The sequence below is a fragment of the Simochromis diagramma genome, unplaced genomic scaffold (assembly GCF_900408965.1).
Source record: "Simochromis diagramma unplaced genomic scaffold, fSimDia1.1 OVJJ01000596.1, whole genome shotgun sequence".
NCBI lineage: Eukaryota > Metazoa > Chordata > Actinopteri > Cichliformes > Cichlidae > Simochromis > Simochromis diagramma.
In genome coordinates this window covers 10,466,084-10,490,820 of record NW_024387245.1, presented here as the reverse complement: position 1 = coordinate 10,490,820, position 24,737 = coordinate 10,466,084, and the positions used below count along the sequence as shown (strand labels likewise).

General features: G+C 40.2%; 1 protein-coding gene across 8 annotated transcripts in view; it reads right to left on the bottom strand.

Moving 5' to 3' along the window:
* LOC120714617 (mediator of RNA polymerase II transcription subunit 13-like) overlaps positions 1–24,737 on the bottom strand; it is an 86,117-nt gene that overhangs the window by 46,694 nt on the left and 14,686 nt on the right. For all 8 annotated transcript variants that reach the window (XM_040000947.1, XM_040000940.1, XM_040000943.1 and 5 more), the window contains one exon: positions 19,608–19,845. In XM_040000947.1, coding sequence (XP_039856881.1) covers positions 19,608–19,845 — 238 coding nt within the window. The remainder of the gene's footprint in view (positions 1–19,607; positions 19,846–24,737) is intronic.

The following is a 24,737-nucleotide window of genomic DNA, read 5'->3' as shown; positions in this document are numbered from 1 at the left end:
AAATCTGAAACAGAAATTCCTTCATAGCGATGTAGTTGCTGCAGGACAGCAATTTAACTACAATCAGTTGGCAACCAGTTCAGTTGAGTCCTCATCTACAAAGAGGCGCATCACAGATTGTACTCATCGGCACAGACTGGCTCACAGTGACTGCAACATGTTGGCAGTCGACCTTTAGATTTTAAATGAGATCAGAAATTATTTGCAAACCTTCACAAATCTGTCTGAAAGTGATTGCAATTTTATCCAAAACAGTTTAGACATCTTTGTAGAACGTACAACATAAACTATGTAAGCGGCCGATACCGTTGCCAGCATTCATGCTTATGTGTTTCACCTGGTGGTCGTGTCATGCAGTGCAAGGATTCCTCCCATGATCCTCTGCTCCTTGTTTTTGTCTTTTTTCTTTCACTTCTTTGTAAATTCACTCACATCAGTTATTTCAATCTCTGTCCAGGAAATAATGACATCTGCGAGTCCTTATATTGAGGCTAGGATTATGGTTCCTTATACAGAGGCTGACAATTATTGTGCACTTAATGATCCATTCAAAACTGCAGCGGAAAATTAGCCATTATGTTTATTACTTAACCAGTGCTTTTTGGCCTGCAGCCTTCATCAGGGTCATCAAGAACTACACTGCAGACAGCACTTTAAATATCATGCTGTGTAGGGTATCAGAGGAGCTTGCAGTTATGACATACCTACAGTTTAGATTTAGCATAGAAGCATAAATCCCCTCTGAGGCCAAGAGAGTTGGCCATGGCAGGAATCATGAGCCATGCATAGCTAAGCTAGCACAGCACAGTGTTAAAAATCAGGAATTGGACATGAGTATAATAGTTTTTCTTTACTGTGCCAGAATTATGATTATAGCCAAAAAAGATACACATACTGATGATGAAAAACTACAGCTTGTAAGGAATCTGTGGGAATTCATTTTACAGGCAGTGACGATTCCCACCTGATTACAACAAAGTTTAAAAAAAAAATGCATAACAGTAATAGCATAATATACCAAAGTAGCTAAAAATACTATTTAATTATTCTTCTGGCTGATGTGTAAGTAGCCTATGGGCATTATTGAACACATTCCTAACAAAGAGCACATGTGGAGGTGTTCAGTATCCAAAAAAATGTAGTCTCCATGATTGGTAATTGTTTTAACAAGCAGCTCTAGCCCCTGTAGGAGAATCGCAGGCTATTGTGGAGACATTGATTGTCTGTTTACTGCAACAAAATCAGCATTTCTCTGCTTGTGATAAAAACGCCAAGGGAAAAAATCAATTTGGCCATTGCAGTCACTTGATGCGGGCTGAGAGGCCTCGCAAACTGCAGATATCAAAGGCAGCTGGCTCATCGTCAGAAAGGAGGCTCGAAGGAAACAACAACAGCATTCATACCATCTATTTTAAAATATAAGCATATATAGCTTCATTTTTGAGTCCTGTTTGCTGTTAAACAAATTTGGCTTTAGTCTGCACTGCATAATACTCGTGTCCTAAAGCGAAATAGAATTAATCTCAAAAGTCACAATGGAGGAAGATTTGGAGCAGTGCTATTCTTATTTATTTCTTTATTTATTCGAACAAAGCATGGTGTCTTGTTGTTGTTGTTTTCTGCCTTTTGTTAATGATGTTTTCCCCACAGTCAAGTCAATTCTATGCATGTAGTCTAAAATAAAATAAATAAATAAATGAAAACACAAAATTGCCTCACAGAGCTTTAAAATCTGTACAACATAAAACACCACCTACTGTCTACACCAATGCTTCTGACACCACAAATAAACTTTTAATGTATCATCTCAAAGCACACAGCATAACACTGAGAGAGTGCTTTGTAGCAAGCTACATACCGTCATATATGCCATTCATTTAATTTCAGATGTTACATGTCAGACAAATAAATTCACACTTGGAGTCGCACTACATATATATACATATACACACACACACACACACACACATATATATATATATATACAGAGAGAGAGAGAGAGAGCTAGCATTAGCTAATGCTAGTTAGCTAATGCTAGCTAGTGCGAGTTACCTAAATTTGGCAGCAAACTATTTCCACAATATATTGATCATAATGTATAAATTATTAAAGAAAACATCTGAGATGCTTACCATTTGTTCCAGAATAGTGTTAAATATGAACCAGGGCTTTTTTTTTTCTTTTTCTTTTTTCCCCAAATTGCAATGCTAGGACATCATGAGAATGCCATTGGTCAGTTGCAATGTTGATCCTGAATCTACATTATTATGGTCATGCAGGAACAACACAAACATATATAGATAGATTTCTTGTATCTTGTATCCATGCATGCAGAAAAGTTAAAAGTGGAGTTTAGCAACTGTTCTAAGTGCCACTGTCTCCTTTTATAGTACTGCCACATCATCAAATAAAGCGCAGCTAAAGTTCAACAACCTTCCTCAACTTAATCATAAAAAACAGATTTTCGGCACAGCTGCCTTTGCGAGGAGTACACTGGTGAAAAATGCATAAACAAAGCTTTGTTGTTTTTTGGGGATTTTTATTAAATCTGCTGTATATTTCATAGCAGCAGCAAACTGTTCATGTCTTTGAGGTCAGATCGAAAAGTTATACCGTGTCCACATTTGCCCAGATTAGTTTAATCCCACAATTCCCTTACAGCCTCTCTTCTTTCTCTGTCTGCTTCTGTAAAACTCCTTCTCCCAGTCTGTCCTTCATTTTGTCTCTCAATCTCTTTTTCTATCTAAGACACACGCACCCACACAACAACACACACACACACACACACACACACAAAGCTTTCATTCTTTCAGTTTGCGGTTTTTCTTTCAAAACTGAAAGGTTGTGAAGGAAAAGCGTACACTCCCACCCCTTCTCCGTGCAGCTGGGAAACTTCACCCCTACCGTCGCATCGCTCTTTCTCACTCATACTCACACACACACACACACGCACACGGGGTGAGGAGGTCACGGGCCACGCCCTGAGAGCCCACAAGGGGAGGAGAGAAGAGGAGGAGGGAAATCAGAGATTCTCTGTCCTTCCCCACAAATTTGCAGACAAGTAAACACGACTGTGGCAATTTTTTCCTTGTTTCCTAACTCATTTTCCCTCCTCCCTTCGTGTGGCGTGTGTGTGCCTCCATCTGTCAAGTAAAAGCCAGAGGATAAAGTTTCTCCCCCCACGAAAGCATGTTTTTCTTCTTTGCGTTTGGAATTTGCAAGTAAATTTGTCCATCCTGTTAGAAACAGTCATAGCTGAAGAACAGACTGATCTTTTCTCACATATTCGAGATAAGAGAGATGTGAACAGGAGGTGTGAAGTGACCAATTTTAAAAATGAGTGTATGTTGTTGTTGCTGGCAGCACAGCAAATAAGAAACCAAAAAAGAAAAAAAAATGGAGAAACATGTGCAGAACACCACACCAACTGCATATCTAAAGGCCTAAAGAGAAATCGCAGATGTTCTGCTCTCCCTCCAAACAAACCACCTCTTTTCTTCTTTCTGAAGCATGAATTCCCGTCTCTCTCACTCTCTCTCACACACACACTCACTCCCGCCATTCCTCCCCTCTCTCACTATATGTATCTCTGCCTTGTCCTTTCCCTCCCTCTTCATCTTCCCACTCTTCCCACCCCTCCTCCTCTCTTTTTCTTGCTCATGTTTTTTTTCTCCTATGATGGAATTGCTGCTTTCCACATGTGACTCACTTTTTCACCAGCCAAAGCCAGACAGGGGGAAAAAAAAAAGTCAAAATGCATGAGTCTTATTGCCTCTCTGACTCTAGTAAGTCCCTCTCACTAGGTGAAACAGCATTCCTTCAGGGGCCTCTTATAACCTCCATAGGGCTCCCTCTTTCAGCGAGGTTGTTTCCTATTGAGACATGTGTCAGCCAGCGACCTAGTTCACGATTCGAGCAAAATTTGGGAGGCTAATTATTCACCCCCTCTGTTCGAGTCTCGCTTCTGAGAGCTGCTCCTAAGACAAACCGTGAAGGAATAAAGAGAAGGAGTAGGCCCTGATTGGCAACCGTACACCCACACCTTTTATTTGCCAAGGAACTAAGCGTGCTCGCAGATATTCGCCACCTTAACATCACAGAGAGCAACCCCGAATACAAGGGAGGAGAAAGGAGGGGGGAGCACAACAAAGCTCCAAAAGGAGGAGGGTTAGCAGGAGGAGGAGAGATGGCTAGAAAAGGAGAGCGTCAGTGCATAGAGCTAATGCCAAGTAAAACTTGTTGACACAGAAAAGAGGCTACTAGGGAGTCATTTAAGATTAAAGATAGATTTAATTTCTTTTTTAAAATTATTTTATTGCTTTATTTTTCTCAAAATCAAACAGTTTTAGATGAAGTGACAGCAGATTTCCTCTGCTGTGAGCCAATAAAGTGAAGTTGAGCTTTTGCCTCTAAAAGGACACATTTCAGTACAGTCATATTATTGAATCTATGGAAAAGGCTGGTTATGATAAAAGCACGCTTTGCAATGTATGAAAAATGTAGCAGGTTACTGTTCTCGCCATGAATATCTCTCTTTGAAACCACCCCATAAAGATCTCTTTCCACACTCACAGAAGTGACTTTTATCGACTTTCTTTCATTCACTTCCTGTCTGTTTTATTTTACCCCGGCTGAACCCTGTGGCCTTTGTCTCGTTAGTCTTTAACAACCTCCACCTTCGATTTGCCAACTTCTGGCTGCAAGTTGTAAATATCAAGGATTTTCTAAAGCTACTTTTCAGACGTGAACTCTTTTCCATTAATCTGATGGCATCTGAACATGTCGCTTTCATGCCTGAATGCACATCGTAGTCACTTTACCACAAACAGTCTCAACAGCAATCTTACTACAGTGAGTCTAGCCTAGTAATATTTGTGTGTCACTCTGAACTTGGCAGAAGTTTGTTTTAAAGAAAGGCAGACACAAGATTGTGACTGTGCACATGTCTCTCTTACATTCTTTCATCTCCCTGAAGGCACGGCTGTTTTGGAGAATACCCTAAACGGCAATAACGTAAGAAAAGGGAGAGAAAAAAACACTTTTGGCACGTGATATCCTCTTTCGGTCTTCATCTGCCCGAACTTATCTGGCAGAAAACCTCAAAGATTTACCAAGAAAGTAACATGTTTATTTTCTCCACACAGGTTAAAGTCTGAACATTTTAACATTTCGTCTCCTGCATTGGTTCATCAACATCACAAAGACAGCACAAAACATACAGTTTGCATTTCTTTAGTGGCCAGAAGCACACAAGCACACAAAGTCTTCCCCAAAATCCCAAAGTTGAGCTTTCCTGGCTCACTTAACCCTGCAAGTTCACACTAAAGCTTGATTTAGATTTCTGCTGGGAATCTACATCCTAACTTACGATGTAATTGGAAGCAGCTTTTAGCCCTACGCTGTAACCTTTCACGCCATTCAAGTCATCGCGGGCGGCATCGACGCAACATGTAGTTACATTTCACCGGAGGTGCACTCCTGATTAAGGATTAAAAGGAGTTTCGGGTAATGTCGATTATGTCGGTTCTTTAATGCTGTGAAAGGTCAAGTTTACAGGATTCGCAAGTAGCGAACTTAATCCCATTTTTGAATTTTAACTGGCGTGAGTCAGTCTTCTTGCTTCCAGCTGATTTTAGAAGTCTTTCTTCCCAGTTTATTAGAAGGCCTGCTGCATCAGACAACAGCAGAAGCCACCCTTGAGCTCCTCCCAAAACAACAAACGAACAATAGCGAGAACTTCATTACGGCAAGCATGACGACAGGATCAATCGACATCTAACAGCTAATCACTCTGTGTTCCTCGCGTCAGGTAGCTGTGCTATCTCACAATAAGCCACAGTTTAAAAACTGGTCTGTCTGCTTAAGTGTGTGGATGTCTTCTCACAACCACACAAAGGATGTGGCTTATTTAATTATCATAGCAATTAAGAAAACTCTGACCTCATTCACTATATGTCACTTGAATTACTGCCAAATCTCCAGAAGAGTGCACAAGATCGAACAAGCGCTGCAAGTTATGCTTTCAGCAGAAAAAGTATATAAATATATACACCATTTCAAGGGGGTTTAACAAAACCTATGTGGAAAGAAAGCTGCACTTTGAAGCCCACATTATCAGGTCGGAAGCACACTCTCTGCTATGCGCACTGGCACCTGTTTTCTGCGACAGCATTCAACATTCATCCAGGGAGGACTAGTTCATCGTGTTTGCACACAGCTCTTAAAAAATGTTGCTGTGTATGCAGGGATCACTTCGGCACATTGCTGAGCAGGGAGAGCATTGTCGCGAGCTCTTCACTCCTCCTCACTTCTTTATTTTCCACTATACGTTATCATTATGATGATATGGGGAACAATGGCTCGGCTAAAACAATATGCAAAGAGAAGAGACGGGAGAGCAGAGGAGAAAGAAAAGATTATATCTGCTCAATCTTTAGATTTTATATACAGTAATAGATCTGAGTGCCATTGGAGCATAAGGTTATGTATTCAGCTGCTCGCTACCGTCATTAAAATGATCAGGTGGTCACAGCTCAAGCTAAAAAGTGAAGAGGCAGCACTTTAGGATCACCACCTTGAATCCTGCCTGCAATAATCAGAGAGGTGAAACAGATTCCAGTCGGCTAACAACTGCTGCCGAGATGCACTTCAGCAAAACGCTTAATCTGTCACTGATTCGAAGAGGGTCCTTAGCCGACCGGCTACATTCTGCAGGACACAATAGTGCTATTAGGTATATGATGCAAATATCTGTCTCTGTGTTGGAATGGTGCTGCATCTACTCTGAACAACCTCAAAAAACAACACATAATGAAACTACTTGACAGGACACTTTAAACACAGCAGTACTTCCTATTTAATCCATGCAAAATCTTTCAAATGTTTAAAACACACACACGCACACACCCAGAGTGGTGCAGCGCAATAAGTTTGCAAGTTCTCATTTTATCAGCGTGGGCTTCCTCCCACAGTTCAAAGACATGCTTGTTCGGTTAACTGGCGATTCTAAATTTGCCTTAGGTGTGGATATGAGCGTGTGTTGTTGTGTCTCTGTGCAGGGTGTACCTAAAGTCAGCTGGGATAGACTCCAGCTCCCCTCACCTTGCGACTCTGAAAAGCAGTTAATAAAAGCTATTCATCACACATTCTTCAGCTGATGAACAACAATTCAGAAAGAATTTTTCCTAAATTGTCAGTATTTCTTTAATGAGACGGCTTTTATGTTTAGCCGAAGAGACTGAAACTGTGCAAATACCTGCTCTGAACTAATTAAGTTATCTTATGTAGTTCCAGCAGACAGTAATCTAGTTTGCACATTAAAGAAAAATTGTAACTTTGAAGTTCACACTTGCTGTCTCTTTATTCTTCTCTAATGCAGAGAAATAACAAGTACAAATGTTAGAAATGAGGCAGAACCAGGAACTGTCAAAGTCCATCACTTTTAAAAGACGTGAGCAGTGACAGTTGGAACAAACAAAGCATGTATCTCAGTTAAGGATGACATTTGTTCCATTACCAGTCACCTCATTGTTATTTCAGGTGGGATACTGGTGGAAAAAGCATGCTCCAGTTCATGCTGTAGTCAATTTTGAGGTTTTGGGCTACTCTATTCTGAGACGTCTGTTGGATGTTTGTGTAAATTGGTGCATATATGCATGTTTAAAGACGACATTTCAGAAAACTTGATGAAGTATGTGGGGAGGTTTTATGATGATTCTTGTTGCTTGCATGTTATTCTGTTCCAGTCAAAACCTAGACAGGTTTCACAGTACATAGCTTTAAAGACTGTTATATCCAGTTTTATTACTATCAATATTTATAGAACATATGGCGTAAAATCGATTTTTTTGAATTTATTCAGTATTTTTAGATTCATGAAGGTGATGAAAAGATATTAAAAACCACTGACTCCAATATGTTAACAAACCAAGAACAAGAATCTATCTGGTTTTTTATCCAGCGTTCAGGAAAAGTGAGCACAGCGGTGCATATTTGGATAAATAATACGCATCATTTGCACATTAAACCATAATATTGCAGAAAACTAATCATAAAAAAATATTTTTTTTCTTATTTTATTATATTGTGCCCCGTTCACCTGCAGTGTCTCCCCGTTGAATTCCTCCAATAAAATTATGAGCTTGCTCCATGTGTAAAATGCAAATCCAGGACTGTCAGGCAGAGCTGCGAAATAACCTGGAAATTGTGTATGTATGGCACTCTAATAACTGTGCATTCCTGCCGGCAGCTCCATAACAGTAATAACCTAAATCTAACCTGTATTTCTAAAGCAGGTGGCAAGTGGTGAGGAGGGTTTGTCTCCACAGGCCAGATTATGAGTTCACAGCCAGACGTGGACAGATAGAGGCAGAGGTTAGCCCTCCTTCCTGCTCTCTTCTACGACACACACACACACATTTTGGCAACCGTTTTTTCACAGGACAATTACCTTGCGACCTCTGCCAGCCCACACACGCACATACACACTTGTCCAATTACGGACAGAGTAAAGGAATGATAACAGTCACAGTCGAGCAATACACACACACACAACCTGTCATGATGCGTATACACACTCCACAACCCCTCCAGCACCACAAAATATGGCACTCTCTTTCTGAAGGGCACAGCAGCACCCAGCTGCAGCATTCAAACACACGAGACACTAAGACTATCAGACTCCCCGTACACATTTGGCACAGATTTCCCAGTTTCACCTTGTTTAAACCAACTGCCTGCAGTAATGTCCGATTCACACACACTCACACTCTTCTTCTCTCTTTTAATTTCATTAAGTCTGATTATTTTCTCATAAGCATTTCTACTCTAATCCACTTGCTGGGTCGCACATCTTTGTAGCAGCAGCCAAACACTGAACTGATAATGGATATGCACAATTGAGGGTGTTTTTAAAATTCACTCCTGCTGTGGCTCACACATTCACTGGTACTGCAAAAAGATGCTGAATGATGCTGATGACATTTGGATGTAAGATAACGTATATGGAGTATATGGTGTATAATTATCTCTCTGCCGCCTTGTTTTTCTTTGCTCTTTCGTTTGTGGTCTCTTAAGATCGTTTCTGAATAAACATGTACATAATTTCCTTGAGACAGTGCGGTGTTAAGTGTTAAGACAGTGTTAAGACGCTCGTCTCTAGAACAACATTCACCCCCAGCTAGGATTGATTCCAGTCAGAGTCTTTTTCTGCTGGATCCCCCCCACCCCTCCACCCTCGACTCCTACTTTGTATTCCCCTCAGCTTTACTACAGTTTCAAGAAAGAAAAGGAAAATTCAGGGTGCTGGAAGTCGTCCTCTTAGTTAAAGCTTAAACAACAACATATAGATTTTCAAGTGTGAATTTCCAGCAGGAGCCTTGACACCAGGGAAATTCAAATATCATAAATTTGCCTGATTGGGATGCACGTTATAAATATTTCAGCAGCCTGAGATGAAATTATTCCGATCATACAGCATAGATTAAATTGCAAACACCTGCTACACACGCTTAAGTGAATATCCCTCTAACTCTTCCTCCTGCAATCACCTTGACCACATGCTGTTTTGGTGGCACACCGGAGCACCGCCTATGGTGTTATCAAAGTCATCAGCCTTTCGTTTTCCGCTGCAGAGTGTCCTAACTAGATAACGCTCCACCCACACACCCTCTTCAGCAAATCCATAATCAATCCCATTATAAGTTTCTTTGTCCGGTTGTTAACCGAACACATTTGTGGGCTGATAAAGCAAACTGACATTTTCATTTTAGTGATCAAGCTGCTGCTTTTAAACGGAATAATTTGTGACCGCAGCGGCAGAATAATTTAAAATTCATAAGCCCACTGTTAGGGTTCCAAGGTTCAGTGGCTTTACAGCGCATGTAACACTTGTTACCAAGTCTTTTTATAATATATATATATATATATATATAGACAGATATATATATGAAAGCCATGTTTGATATTTTTATGTGTTTGTGCCAGGAGAATGGAAAAACCATGAAAATGTCTCTCTATGAAAGAAAAGAGATCCTAACCATCACATCTGCACTTTCTTTGAGACTGAACAGACCTTTTTTTATGCTGTAAAACATAATCGGCAGTGAAACAACGTAATTTAGGAGGTTTAATAAAAACTGGGCCATTACGCAGATACAAAGATGTGACTCAGATGCAAGTTTTTTTAAGTCGCAGTGGAGGAGAGGTAATGACTCATCCTCATCCAACTACTGTGGGAAAGTCATTCCACCACAGGAAAGGAAGGAGACTGCAAGGCCACTGCAGGGAAAGGGATAAATAATTAGACAATTGCACCAGAGCAGAAAGCGAGGTGTCTAGGTCACGACCTGAAAGTACAAGTTTTGTTTTTAAAGTCAGTATGTATAGCCACGGCCATAAATAGACACAAAGGACAATTCTGACAGCAGCTGTATGGATGAAAAGAAGGAAAAGGTTAGCAGGATGCAGGAGTGGATACAGTGCGATTTGGGAGCTGTGGCAGGCCGAGATGATTGCTGTGATTTGGGTTAGGCAGGAAGGAAGGCATGAATGTGGTGAGGCTGAGAAAAAAAAGTGTCATCATTATTGACTGTACTGAAAAGATGGTTGTACACACTCGGTCTTCACCACTTTTTTTTTCAATCAAGTCTTTTCGACCACAAAGCAGTCATACCAACCCTGCTTTATTGTCTGAGTAATTCTAAATGTGACATTATATACATTACATAATTCTTAAAACTAATGACAGAAACCAAAGACCAGGTAACCCAAAGGGTCGTTTTCACATAGAAATTTATAGAATCCAACAGTCTGGCAACCTTCAGATAGGATGCACTTCCGTATCGTTTATACATAGTTTATGATTAAATATCCCGTCAGCAAATATTGCTTCATCATAGCTGACTGCATCTCAAAAGGCAATATTTAGTGGTAAGAATGAACAGTTCTCTTTGATGGAGGAAAAATGACTAAATGCATTTACCATAGTTCCTGTCTTCTTATGGGAGCATAAGAAGACAGGAAATGCCATTCGTCATATCTCACGCGAATGTTTAAACTTTTCACTTGTTAGGTTTACACTTTAAAAATGAACCAATCACAATGGACACTGAACAGTGACGTTGAAGGGTAGCCTATGTGTTATAAAGTGACACCAAAGGGAAGTGACCAAGCGTCAGCATGTGATGCACTGGGAATGAGACTAGGCCCTCCTTGTTCAAACAAGTCTAACAGGAATGGCAGGAGGCCCACTAGTGAACCCTGGGGAACGCCTCCATGTAAAAAACATGTACCATTGGACCAGAATACAATATAGTCTTCTTTCAGCTGTGCTACAGTAGATCATCTGTCTCCATTTCATCCTATCCCTAGAATCCTCCTCTCTTCGTGTCCTCCTTCACTACATCTATGTCCTTCTCTCTCATTCCCTCCTAACACGCCTTCCCTCTCTTCTCTTCCTTTGTATTTGGCCAACAGAAGCATAGTTTCCACCGGCATCCTGTCGGCCAACTGGAGGCAATCATTGTTAACCCTGGGCCCCATGGTGGGGCCACAAGCCAGTATACTCCTAGTGCCAATCCCAATCCTGGATAAATGGAGAAGGTTGCATTAGAAGGGGCATCTGGAGTAAAAGCTTTGCCCAGTTGAACATACAGATCATCAATAAATAATAATAATAATAAAGCAAGTGATTAAAAAGTCTGGGGAGTTATAAGAAAATGAAACCCAGGAATTCACTGTTAATATTTCCAAGACGTGTGACTCCTTGTGGAAGATAGAGCTCTGAAAAGCAATCCCACTAGTCTGAATCTTTCATACAGATTTATACCGACTATTTAATCATGAGAAAAACTTATTCCTAAAAAGATTTTCACCCCGGCCTCTTGTGCTCTTGCTTTGACTCCTTCAAATCAAAACAAAACAAAACAGTAAATCTGAAAGCTTTCACTCCAAAACTAGGTTATAAGAGTATAACCACCATGAAATTATCACTTTCATGTAACAGATTTACAGCAAATATGAGCAAACCAAACCATTTCTTTGTGTTTTGCTTCAAGAGCGATAAATCACCTCTTTAGTTTAAAGACCACATGGGGTATTAAGTTTAAGATATTATTTGATGTACTGTCTTGGTTTGGCTGAGTAATTACCATAGTAATTACAGTGGACACAATTTTGACACATTTTTAGCCGTGCATCCTTCAGAACTGAAACATTTTAACCAGCGCCTCTATGCAGAGCAGCTCTTTACAGGTCTATGAGCCATCACACTCTCACTCACGCACACAAGAGTGGCTCAAATCATCTGTTTGACACTTGTGATTACATGTGTGAACGTGTGACTTAAAACCCACCTACTGACTGCCAGACATTTTAACCATTTGAACTGATCTTTTCTCACTGTGGCTGTGTAGTGACATGTTGGCTCTCTGTCATGACTTACAGGGACATTTCAAGGGAAGAGAGCCATCGTTAATGTCGAAGATTTTTCTTCCCTCGTCTGGCATATCAAAGGTGGGGAAAAAAGACCAACAGAACCAGACAGTAAAATGCATTACCTCGTTCTTGCATTATGACACTTTGACTAATGTGTTGTGGTTTCATTCAAACCAGTTCTGTCCCTAATCATCTCAAGGTATATTCAAAACACCAAGTGCTGTTGCCTCACAGCATGTGTCTTCTGGTTCCCTGAAATGTAAGTTACACCAAAGAAACATCCACACCAGGTAGTTGATGCTGCTTCATGAAAGCTTCCTGGTTAATTCTGTTTAACCAGGAAGCTTCTCTGGTGCTATTTACAATTACGAGCAATTGTTATCGAGTACGGTAATTTATGCAACAATTCCTTTAAAGATGCGACCGCACTTTCAGCGTTTGTAATAAATTATTTCATCACCGCCGTGTCCCGCAAACAGACAAAAAAGAGAACTGTGTGTTTGTTTGTAGCTGCTGTAAAGAGACAGTGCCACACACACACGCACACACACACACACACACACACACACACACACGCACTCACACGCACACACACGCACACACACGCACATGCACACAGTGGCTCTGTTTGTGGCTCTGTATGAGTATGTAAATCTCTTTGGTAGGTGTTGCTTCTGCTGGATGATCATAAGGTCCAGATTGTGTATTCAGCCACCACTTTGACCATTATGCATGTTTAAGTATGTGCATATGTGTGTGTGCGTGTGTACACGACAGCCTGTGTGTTTGTGTGTATGTGTGTCACTTTCTCTTTGGCTGTGCTGGCAACACGCTGATGACTCAGCCCATTCAGCACACTAATCCTGTTTCCTCACAAACTGTACTCAGCCCACACTGGGTTTTATTATGCTGTATACATTATAGGCCAATGCCGTCTGATTTTAGGACAGCAAGTCACCATGAGTTGAACATGATGCTTTAATGCCTGTCATTTAACCAAAGGCAATACCACAGAGTGCTGCAGTATAGTGAGGAAGTAGAAAAAGATGCAAGGCTGGATCTAACAGTAAGCTGCACATGCTGCTGGGAGTAACTCAAAGCCGCAATTAATTAGGACTAAACAGCAGGTGAAAATATCCATCACTTTGAATAGTCGGAAGCCCATATCGATATATTTTGGAATTGGGTTACTTTGTGAATATTTAAACAAATGAGCTCAGGGGAGTCGGCTAAACCTGTCCTGTTACCTTAGATCACCAGAACATTAAAAATATTAAAAACAGCTACTTGGTGCCAGCCAGTGCCTAGCAGGACAGCCAGAGGAGATGTCTGTGCTGTATCACAATGAGTTTGTAGAGTTGTCCAGCAGTGGGTTAGAAAATTTAAGTGTGAAAAGCACTTAAATCAATTATACTTACGTCGAACATAAACATTACAGTGTTTGCTTAGACAACAAATGACCAAATATAATTCCATCTCGGTCAAAGGAGCTTGGAAAGAAAAGCGTCTGGACTTCTTTAAGTTGCTTGAAGACGTTTCATCTCTCATCCGAGAAGCTTCTTCAGTTCTAAGGTCAAATGGTGGAGAGTCCCAGATATAAACCTAGTGGGAGTGACCCCCCACAGAGGGACAAAAGGACCCCCTGATGATCCTCTAATCGCCTGAGCCAAGGTGTGAAACTGGGCGTGGGTCCCAATCAGCCAGAGTTTCAGGTGTGTTCATTGTGAATATAATTCCATCTATTTTTCAACCCTTTAAGCCTAATGTATATATACATCGGTTTTTGAGACTTCTACCTCATCACTGTGATTTTTCCCCCCAAAACTAACAAAATAAATTGCACAAGACATTTTAAAGCAATAAATTATAAAAAAGCTAGATGTAGTAAATATGATACAAATTAGAACCAACATTATTAATATTATTTTTTTTATTTATTTATTTTTTTTTATCAGATGGGTCAAGAAACACTATTTTCAATTAATTTAATTAGCCAATTAATTCATGGTTCACGTTTTAAAGGGTTAAGGTTGTCTTAGGTAGTCCTAAAAAAAAGAAAAAAGAAAGAAAAGAAAAGAAAAGAAAAGAAAAGAAAAGAAAAGAAAAGATTTTTAGGCTTTTTGAGGTAGTGCTGTACTTCTGGTGACTTGGCTCCACAAGTAAGACAGGCTGCCACTGTTTTTGGCTAGCTGACATTAGGCTTTTCTTAGCCTCAATCTGGGACTTTACAAGAAATACAATCACTTTTAGACACAAATAACTTTGTTATCCAGTTAAATTAATAACACTTATTATAATGTTACAGACGGGCTGGACTCCTACCTTAAAGTTATCATTTTATTTATAGTCATTAGCCTTTAGCCGCTACCTCATTGATAGCACACCAGACAGCTTAGGGCCCTTTCACATTGAAAGCAGCATGCACGACACCAAAATTTGTGTTCAAGTAGCCACTACGTGCTACCTGTACTACGTTGTTTTGTGGCCACTCATGGTCTACACACGTAGTGTATGGATAACTAAACATGTTTGATCTGGCAAAGCGCTTGTGCCTGATGCAACCTTCCCAATACCAACACCGCCACTGAGAGTAAACGAGCTTGTGACCACCTGATGCAGCTTTCAGGTAACTGCTAATAGTTAAATGGCTAACACTGACGTATGCACAGGCCAGGTTAATATTTATAATACCTCTTCAGTACTTCAATGTTGCTGAAACTGAAGCTTCATTGACCTTTCCAAGTGTTGCTTAGTGTTGTAAAGGTCAAAGTTCAACTGCTAGTGATGAGACAAAGACGGTAACATTGATATTGACCCATATGGAAAAGATATATATATAAATCTTATAAAGTTTGTATCTGTCTTGTGTGAAACTTGTATGAAAAGCATACAAGAGTGAAAACAGATATAAGATCCCTTGAAAAATTATATAATGAAACTTGTATGTTTTGGATACTTACTAAAACAATGTATGAAAGTAATGAGAAAGTGGCCACTTTCATGAGTAAATCATATAAGTTTTTACTATTTCTTTTCCATATGGGGATGCTGCTGTAAACGAGTTTCTAATCGAACAGTAACTTTTAGTTTTGACAACGAGTGAGTAAGGATGCAAATGATATGTTACTTTAGTGTTTTTTTTAAGCAAAAGATAACAATAAAGGTAAAATCCGATCACTGTACAATTCTGTGTCCCTAAATTATGTTTAATTACTTGACAGTGACTTTCAGGAACGTTTCACCTCAAGAAAGACAATCTGCTTTCTTCTAAATTCTTCTAACACCTACCAGCATGGGTACATTACACGCAACATGCTTTAACAAGATGACTTTCCCAAGATGATGCATTTGTTTAAATGATCTAAGAGTCCTAGCTCCTTGCCTGTTTTTACACTGTTTACAGGGTGCTACAGTTTAGTTCAGCTATTCCAATAAAACTCTACAGTCAGTCTCTTTTTAAGCTGATGCGTAAGGGATGTTAAGCATCATCGTCTTCTTAACCATTACAAGTCTGATATAGCTTTGAGTGGAGCAGCCAGCTAATATAAAAACATGTCAGAGCACACTGCTTTAATATCTGCTGTATGACTCAAAACATAAATACTCTAAATAGCTCTAGCTGTTCCATCAAATGTGTACGAATCAGTCTTCTTTTTTTTTTTTAATGAATTCTTGGATTTTAAATTTTGTTATATGAATCTGGAAATCATGTCCATTTGGTAGTAAATCCATTAAAAAAACATTTAAAAAAAGAGTTTAGATTTTCTTTTCTTATCCATTAGTCCCCTTGTTCCAGATGGGAGTAAGTACGGAATGGCCACAATCTTTGTAGACTATAATGGATTAATCCCAGTGGCTCTAATTATCCCCTCACTTTTCCATTAACACCAAAATAAGTATGACATACATGGTACCCTGGAGATTCAACGTAATAACTTTTATCCCCTATTTTTATAACTGTTCTTTTCAACTGTAGTGAACTTTTGTTTAATACTTTGGTTTACGACTAAACAGCTGCAGCACTAGTGACATTTCCACCAGCCCATATTGTTATTTGCATCTAGTTTGCATTAGCAGTAATGCAAACTAACTGCTCAAGTACAAAGGTAGGCATACCAGCTTAAGGTTCGTTCAACAGTGTGTTGAATATATGAAGGTGTAAGGCTTTTAATGGGGTAAAAACTCTGTTGGATATTTTAGACTGGCTCGATCAACTAAGAAGGAAAGCAAGGCGAGCAATGTGATGTGAGAAATCACATGACTTTCGCATGTGACAAAAGTGAGGACAGAAGTCAGAGCAGTGAGTAAGCAAGGCAGAGAAAGAGGTGCAGAAAAGGGAGAAAGCTAAGATCAAGCTTTTCCACTGTGAACAGATATGCAGGTGTGCAGCTTTTTTAAGACTCCTTAAAACACTGATATCCCCTGTGTGTGTGTTACAACTGATTCTAATTTGGAAGAAATCCAGCTTCACTTTAATTAACAATTATCAACCACTTCTTACACCCCAAGTGCTATTTTCAATGCTTAATAGGAATTATACATAGGAGACCTGTGAGATTTTACAAATAAGAAGTGTTATCATCATAAGCGTATGCTTGATGTGTGTGTGAGTATGTGTAGGCTACATTTGTTGTGCGTAGAAAGAGATCCCACAGCACTAACATCGCTCCAAAACTGGCCTCTATAAGATAAAGAAGTGGAAGTACTGAAAGTCAAAGACATAATCCAGCAGATTCTTACTTCATAGACTGAGACTACCTGAAACCCGCTCACTTGGACTTCAGTTAAACAAACAACATTGCGAGATCAACCCCTGTAACACAAGGCACTGCTAAATCAAACGGCATATACAGCGAGACATAACAGTGACTATAATAAGAAATAAATATATCAAAGCTCAATGAATGCATCATTTTTCAGTTTCAGTTGTGTGACGCTGTCGTTGTGTTTCAGCACCTTATCAATATAAAAGAATGAAATATTTATAGTTTCAGGATTCAGTTAATCACTATGAGAAGAGTGTATAGACAGCAACAGGCTGATGTACAATTAAAGCTATTAACAGGCCATTTGTGAACATAAACAGCCGGCCAACATTGTCACCAAAGCAAGCCTTGCCACTTGGCAGCCATCTCTAAACATCTCTGGGTTCTTGTTTGGGTAGTTATGTTGAATCTAATTCAACCTGAATATTTAGAAACAAGTCTACAGTTAGAAAAAATAAGCAGAAATATCGACGTGTGACTTTTGTTGTTGATTATTACATTAACACAATTTTTTAAACAAAACAATGGATGTGTAAATGTGTAAATGAGGCTTTATCTTTTTTTCGTTTTACATAACAAAGATACGATCGTTAGATCAATTCGTGCCTTTAAACACATGTAATGCAGAAAAAATATATTTCAGACTTAAGAAGTAAAAATGTTTCATTACAATTATTTTTTCATTTTGTTACTTACTTTTGCAAAATAAGGTTTTGTAAAAATGTAAATATGTTGTATTTTAGTACATATAAACGTGTTTACACCGTATATAAAATATAAGAAATGTACATTTTGGTCATTTTCTCTCTACTACTCTAAAAGAAGGCCTCCCGAAATCTCAGAATATACCAGTGCATGAAATATTACCTTGACTTTCTTTTAAAGTAACATATAAAGAAAAATGTCTAACACGTGTTAATGTGCAGGATATATCTCTGCATTGAAAAATAGACAAATAGTAATAAAATTCTTAGAACAGTGACACCACTGCAACAGGAAGAAATCAATAACCATAAAATGTAATTAAAAAGGCTTAGATTGTTATCAGCTTTATTGGACCTTAGTGTGCTAGTCAAAGAGAGTTATTATCAGTGTTTTAGGCTGCCGTTAGCAGCTTGTAAATTGGTGAGGTAATGCTAAAATTTCACGCTCTACATGCTTGTTTTATGGCTTCAGGTAACTTTTTTGCTCCGAAAGCCTAAATGCTGCCACTGTTCTCACTACACTGACTCAATGTGTTTGCGTGATCGTTATCAGCTTTCATAGATCTTCTTAAATCGATGAAAAAAAATACCATTTTCACAAAGGCCAGATTATATCGGAGTTGGATGATGTGAGTAGATATAAAAGTGGAGTTTGGATGCTGGCAGCTTGGATAGGGGAGGGGTAGCAATGAAAAAAAGGTGAGTTTTCTCTGTGTCAGTGATGCAAACGTAACTCAGAATATACAGCGTATCTTTCTCTCTTACACATGTTTGTGCAGAGTAAAAGGCTCTCCCCAGCAGTGGCAAAAACATCTGTCAAATACCTACTGCAGTGCCTGAAAGGCCTTTTCACGTCAAGTCAGTTTTAATAGATAACCGAAAAACTGAAATTTTCGCTATCGCTTCCACCTCTACATCCAATATTGTCTTTCCCAGCTCCCGACTCGTGTCCTGCTGAACCAAACCCAACACAATCCCTCTCCTGTTTCCCCGTCTTCCACAGGCTTGGTCGATACGTTAGACTTCCACACACGTGCACAGCGAGATAATGCAAATGTTGCTATAAATAGGGACAACAGTGCTGACAGTAGCACTCTCTCAAGTGAGATATCTCGGTGTAATTTTCACCAGCACACGCCGCCACACATAGTCACGCTGGCAAGAAAAATCTACTCGTTTGCTGCGCTTCATCATAGTGATAGTCCTGAAGCAGCATATAAACACTTGAGATGCAAAAGCAAACACAGATATGAGCTATAAGGGGCTCAGAAATAGGACTGCTCCACACAAACCGGATCAATATGCCCTAAACATCTTAAACAAATGTGCAGCCGACTAAACAGCCTGAATCTGCATAATACTCAGGTCTGCTATATGAGAGCCCCTGCGGCTCATGTATAACATACAGGCATTATGCCACACTATGAAACCCTGCGTTATTGTGTGTATGTATCTAACACACAACACATATTTCACGATTCTCTGACAGTTTTTCATAAAATCCACTAAAAGCACAAGAAGACTGTATTCCACATGATAACTCCCCTCTATATAAAGCAACTACAAGCCCGTAAAGCTTACAACCTCAACTTCCAGAGCACAATGGAAGCTGAGGCGAAGACCGATGGGATGGAAAAATAATTGAGATGGATAGAACACAGGAGCGACCCTCATCCTTCATCGCTTTCATCCTCTTTCTCACCTTCCAGCTCTTGATGAATGACACCAGTAAGGTTGGGCTCTTCGCCCCACCAGAAGATCCACAGCTCCTTGGCATCGGGCTTGATTTTGCGTCGCCACACGCACAGCAGGTTGGACTGCACGCAGCGCATGAAGCTGCGCAGAACCGGGTCGTCCTGGGCCGGGGCGGAGATCACGGGCCCGTACTCCCCGCCGCTGGAGAACCTGTAGCAACGCCATTTAATGCCCGTCAACTCCGCCTGGAAGAGAAGAGCAATTAAAAGAACCTTAAATCTTGTATTTGTAATGCATTGTTAATACTTACAGTAAATAATAGAGTAATTTCCCTGTGGCTTCAGTGCAAACACAGTTAAATGCAATGTAAAATAATTAGTTCATTTATAAGTTAATTTAGCAAGTAATCTTTTTAACAATTCTTTAATCATTTCACCTTTTTTTTTCTCTTGTTCTGCGAGCCTCACCAAAGCGAGCGGATTTGCCGTTTCACGCTTTTTTTTTATATACTTCTGCATTGAATATTTTTGCATTTCAGGCCAGACATTACAGGATGCTGTCTTGGCTTCAGTTAAAAAGCGACGGTTGGTTTTCTTCTTTTCTATTTTTGACACCGATATGAGTTTATATCAGGAGGAAAATTAACAATCTTGCAGTGTGTTGCACAGAGAGCAATCTACTGCTTCACAACAACAAAACCAAGAAACTGATTGTTCCATGATTGGAAAAAAAAAAAGGAGGCAAAGACATACACGCACACAGCAGCAAAGCTGAGCTGGAGCATGTGAACGCTTCTAGATTCCTGGGAATCGTTAGGACACCGACATGACACATTTACACCCTTGGAAATGAATGTTCTTCCTAAATCACGCACAAGAAAAAGTCATTTGGAAACATCACAAACTTTGATAGGTTGTGCACAGCCCAGGATGGGAAGGCTCTGCTGCATGTGATTAAAAATGCTCATAATATCATAGGTACCGATCTAGCGAACATCAGCGATATGCTAAATGACAATGCCCAACCCAGCCGCAGCCTGTTCACCCTGCTGCCATCTGGCAAGCGATACAGATGTATCCACTTCCGTGCCACAGAAAGTAGTTTCTTTCCCCGGGCTGTGAGATTACTGATTTCATCCTCCACACTTCAGCACAGATAATAGCTTTACTTTTCATGACTAAATTATTTATTCATTCTTTTTCATTTACCTTTTGTTTTGTTTTGTTTTTTGTTTTTTGTCGGCAGCATAAATGAACTACAGTTGAACGTCTTGCAGAACGATGATTAAAATGATCCTGAGTTTAATAAATGTCTTTTTTTAAATAATTTATTAACTAATAGTTAATGTGCAATACTGTTGTAGTGAGGATTTCTAAAAACATCAGCTTCTAAATAAAGCATTATTATATAGAAGATGAATTAAAACGAGCATTATGGATGAACCCATTAGGTGTGATTTTTAACAGTGACCATATAAATTGTGTTATCACATCAGACATTGCTGATTTAATCAATATCTGCACATGTGCCGTCCATTCATTTTCTATTTTCGCCGGCTTCCTGTTTACACGGCTATGATCGTTGCGTAAACAGTTAAAATTATTTAACGTCTCCCTGTTGTGTTGTTGTAACCTTATTTAATCGATGCTTTCACTCGCCGCTCTCACCGCTGCTGGTGCTGCTGTAAAGATAGCATAAAGAGTGTGTAACTACTGCAGAGAGACGAGCTATAGAGTGACAGGGAGACGTAAAGGATGGCCTTGAGTGAAATGCATGAATGAACTACTGCAGGAGTGGCGGCACTGAAATGCAGGCCAAGCCAAAAACGAGAGAGACATGAAAAGAGGAAACGAGTGTCAGGTTCAATGGCTGGAATCTGGCCCAGCAACTGACATCTTCTCCATTTAACCTAATGAGATAAAGGGTGTTTCTGTCGCCTGCTGCAGACTTGCAACTTTGGAAACGTCTCCTCCATCAAAGCCTGACAGGAGACATAATCCTGTCATAATGCTGATTTTTTTGTTTTTTTAGGAGCACACACATAGTGTGGGTAAAGAAACCAAAACACACAAATGTCAGTGATCCTGTGATGATCACGTGTGCTCCGGAAACTATATTCTGATCTTTGTTTGTGTTTTCGTGTTTGCATTCGAGCATGAATGAGCAGAGTGCACAAAGGCATTGTTGAACAGGACAGAGATTTGGCAGGCAGAGGGAAAATCTCCGAGTGTGCTGCGCTGCCCTCTTCTCCTCCCCTGTGTTCACCCAGCTGTGAGGATCATGTTTGGCACACTGGCCCAGGCACCAAGCCACCCAAGGCCAACGAAGGGAAGAAAAATACTGACCCACTTTAACGCAGAGACAGGTAGAAAAGAGCAGCTCAAAGGAAATTAAAGCCCGCGGTGTCTTTGAGTGGGTGAAGAAAAGCAGGCTCTACGGTTGTGATGATTGTAAAAAGAGGGGACAAGGAGGCTTATAGAAATGTTAAGTGTGTTTGCAAACTGGCGACTACTCTCTGCACCCAAATAAGAAGCTAAAAAGAGAAAGCAAGGACTCTGAGGAAGGGTGTGTATATGCTCAAGTATTCCTAACGAACATATCCACATTACCTACTGGCACACGTCCTAAATTGTGAGCGTACAATAAAGTATGCATTTGGCACGCAGGAACATCCTCGCAGCAAAACGAACCCATAATTACGAGCACGTCCCTTCTATAACGACAGCGCGTGTAATAGAAGATATAAACATTGGCGCTGTGATAAGCCGAGCCCTAAAATTAGCCGTGACAAGGTCAAAGATGCTGTTTGTCCCAAAGCAAAGAGGAAGACATCTGCTTGCACTGCCTCGTCACTCCCAGTCAATGTCAAAAGTTCCTCCACTGTTTGGCACAGCTGTCTGCTGCTTCTACTGAATCAGGAGCTCTGAGATGATGGAAGCAAAGTGTCAGAATATATATTTACAATGGCGGCATACCAGCAAAAAGCACGCTCCCGTGAACGGATTCTTCAAACGGCCCCCTTCAGACATGCTCCGCTTAGAAGTCTGCACAGCAATTTATAGCAAAAGTTGGAAGAAGTCACCTTAATTTCTGCCAGTATAATTCTAATCAACTCAAGGCGCTTTAGATTTTAAGGTAAAGAGCCAACAATAACACAGAGAAACCCCCAACAATCAGACAAAACCCAATCTGTGTGGAAAAGGCTTAGGTTTTATCAAATAATGAGCTTTTTTGGTTTGTTTTTTGTCTTTTTGGGCCAGAGTGCGCTGTCAAAAGGTGCTGTGTGCTTCTTGGCCATGTGGCAAGTGCTGCTGAACTCCTGTGGAGGATTAGCTGTGGCACAGTTGAAGGAAGGGGGAACAGAGCTGCGCTCACACGCTGGCGGGCACATCCAAACACATGCCTGCACACAAACACTGGCATGCACACACACCGCAGCTGTGATGATGTGCAGACCAGAAGTGCTCGAAATAAAAAAAAATTAGAAAAAGAAATCACTGGCATGCATCGGGAGGCGGACATATTTTCCGACTGATGTCCAGTTATTTTTCAGACGTGACAGCTAAGATCTGCTCATCTATCTGTCTGTGCGCGCGTGTGTGTTTTCGTTCGTTTATCGGCTACGTGCGCGTTCGTCAATACTGTGTCCGTGTTTTTCTTTAATATATGAGTTGTACACGGAGGCAGTGATAGCTACACTCTTGCTGGATGATAACGATCTCTCAGCACTCTTCACCTTCACTATCAGACCTCCGAAATCAGTAGCAGTGCTAACAAACAGCTAATTCTCATATTTGTATGAATAAATTACCACTTGTAACACATAAGAGAAAATCTGTCAAGCATGTGAATTCAACTGATATCACAACTGAGTCTGGAGACAAAGAGCGGAGCTATTATTTGCTACTCCACTGACAAATCAGTGTTGCTGAAGAAAATCCAGTCACAAAGGACAACAAAAAAAACGGTTATTTGACTCATTTAAGTATAATTCTGTCATCGCCGCTCTTTAAAGGAATGGGGGGGGTTAAGTTCCTGAAGTGCACACCAAATCAGAGAATGGATTTCAACAACAACAATGTGCTGTATGAGTAGAGCAATTTTGGTGCTAAATGAGGCAAAACTGTAAAAACATGTTATAAAAGAACGGATTACCCAATTGGGATTCGACTCTCATCAATCTGAGAGAAATTAACTAGGACAAAAATGTCCTTTTGTGCCGTCGGCGCACTTGGTTCGACTGTCAGTCTGCAAGCCGGCAAAAAGAGCACAGCAAATATGTATTTGAAACCAGCAAATTCCTCATCACCCTTCCGAGTAGAAAAGAGCAAATCAAAGATTATTCCAGGCTGCAGTCTCTGTCTATTTTAAACACTACCACGGGGAGGGGGAAAAGGCAAAAGGGTCAAGAAAAAAGATGGGAAGATTTTGTTTCACTGTCAATAAAACCCTGCACTCCTCCGAGCCCCTTGTTCTCCAGGTTGGCTGGTTCAATTTCTGATTGAATGCAGGACCAAAAACAAAAGCTTTTCCTTCAATTGCTAAGACGGACCAAAGCCTTGACCTTACTCTCACCTCTATTATCTTCCTCGTCTTCACTCTCCCGCTCATCTCTCAGCACTTTCTCACCTCCACAGATGCCTATGTAATACATCCCGGCAGGTGTGTCTCATACTTTTTCTCTTTGCCTTTTTTTTTATATTTATTTATCTTTTTATGTGTTTTTTGTTGTTTTTTTTATTTGTCTAGAAAACACAGCTTTAGCTTTAGCTATAGCTGCTTTAAAATCTTCCCACCATTCGCACAATAGGATAGATTCAATCTTTTATCTTTGAAAGGTGGTGTCGGACAGAAATCCAAACTTTAAAGCTGAGAGTTTAAAAGGTATTTCCTGGAGGAAAAAAATGGGTGGGGGGGAACTCAGAATAACAGAATCTGTCTCCAAACCAGAGGTCAGCCTCAGTACACCAGTCCCGCGCTTGTAATCACAAAAATATGGAAGTCAGTGCGTTAATCTTTAGCGCACTGTGCTTGAACACAACATAACTTAAAGAAGAAAAGAGAGAGAGAGAAGTGGAATCCATTTCTAGAGATGTTTGTCATACTGCAGCTCAAACAAACTGGAACTCGTGTGCAT